Source organism: Cicer arietinum, chromosome 4 (genome assembly GCF_000331145.2).
Source record: "Cicer arietinum cultivar CDC Frontier isolate Library 1 chromosome 4, Cicar.CDCFrontier_v2.0, whole genome shotgun sequence".
In the NCBI taxonomy this organism is placed as follows: Eukaryota; Viridiplantae; Streptophyta; class Magnoliopsida; order Fabales; family Fabaceae; genus Cicer; species Cicer arietinum.
In genome coordinates, this window is record NC_021163.2 from 53399417 (window position 1) to 53400735 (window position 1319).

The 1319-nt window shown below is 28.8% G+C and overlaps 1 protein-coding gene across 1 annotated transcript in view; it reads right to left on the reverse strand.

Annotated features, from left to right (window-relative positions):
• The window catches only part of LOC101496321 (protein ROOT INITIATION DEFECTIVE 3), a 4705-nt gene extending 4123 nt beyond the window's left edge, over window positions 1–582 (reverse strand). The window contains exons 1-2 of the mRNA XM_004498146.3: window positions 220–582; window positions 1–26 (exon numbers count right to left, since the gene is read on the reverse strand). The exon at window positions 1–26 is cut by the window's left edge and continues 58 nt beyond it. Of these exons, the coding sequence (XP_004498203.1) occupies window positions 1–26; window positions 220–417 (224 nt within the window). The 5' untranslated portion in view covers window positions 418–582. The remainder of the gene's footprint in view (window positions 27–219) is intronic.
• Between the last annotated feature and the right edge of the window lie 737 nt (window positions 583–1319).

Consider the following 1319-nt stretch of genomic DNA (forward strand, 5'->3'; position numbering starts at 1 on the left):
GGAAAGCTCTTAACTTCAACTTGAGGCTGCACATCATCACCATGAAAGTAACAATATTACCATCCCTCATCATTTATCATCTAAGAAATTGCTAAATAATAATAATAATAAATAAATAAATAAATAAATAAATAAACATTTTAATTCCTAAAATTGCAATTGCCAAATAGCAATTTAGTTCTTTAAATTGAAATGATAAATATAGGAAAAATAAAAGACCTTAGATAAGGAGCAGAAGAAAACAGAACCAGATGACGTGTCTCGAAGCTGAGAAGAAGCGATGAAGTGAGAACCGAGAGAGACAAGGCCATGAAAAGGGGAAGAACATGATTTGTAACGTAGCTGCTCAGTACCTGTATGAAGGTCCCAACAGTTTATATCACCATCAACAGAGGAAGAAGCCAAAACAACTTCCATCCTTCACTGCCGGGGTTTCGCTGTTTCTCGCGGCGCACAACTAACTCCGGCAGCGTTTTCCGGTGTGTTGAGTTCGCTGATACTACAAGGGCTAAGTTACAGCGGCTACACTTTTTTTTTTTTGATGGTGCTATTCAAAAGGAAGTGGATTGGGCCTTGGATTAGAATCTTGTGTTTTTTTTTGGTAAATACTCTAGGTAAGTTTCTTTTGATTTAACTTTTGATAAAATTCAAATATGAAAATAAATTAAAAACTATTTCAAATGAGATAAAAATTATTTTTATTAAGAGATTTTTTTATTCAAATTAATAATGATTTTTATTATGGTGGACAGACACAACAATATATACTTGTTTATAATATCTTTAACAAATAATCTCCAAATTATTGAAGATGGCTTCTTTTCATAACTCCTTATGTTTTCAAAAGTTGTAAAATACACTTTTGTATCACCTAATTTAAAATATATTAGAGGTGAAAAATCTCTTAATAAGAGATTATTTTCGTGATTCAATTAAAATAAGAGTTAAAATTGTATTTAAATTTAAATTATTTTAATTAATTTTTTATTCAAACTTAATTTTTAAATTTCAAAAAAAAAAATTATAATGAAAACATAAAATACTATAAAAATTATTTTTAAAAACTTTTCTGAAGTACAAAATTTATTTTTAAAATTATTTGTGGCGTACAAAATTATGTTTAAAATTCTTATCGTATGAAACAACTCGTTCAAAATTTTGGCTAGCCAACGGGCGACTCGTATTAACCAAAGTAAAACCCTAAAAAATCAATCCATCTACCGCAACATACTTACAACGAGTCTCTTCATTTTATTCGTCTTTGTACATTATCCTAATTTATTCCTTGTTCAATTTTCTTAACTCTATTTCTGGACAGG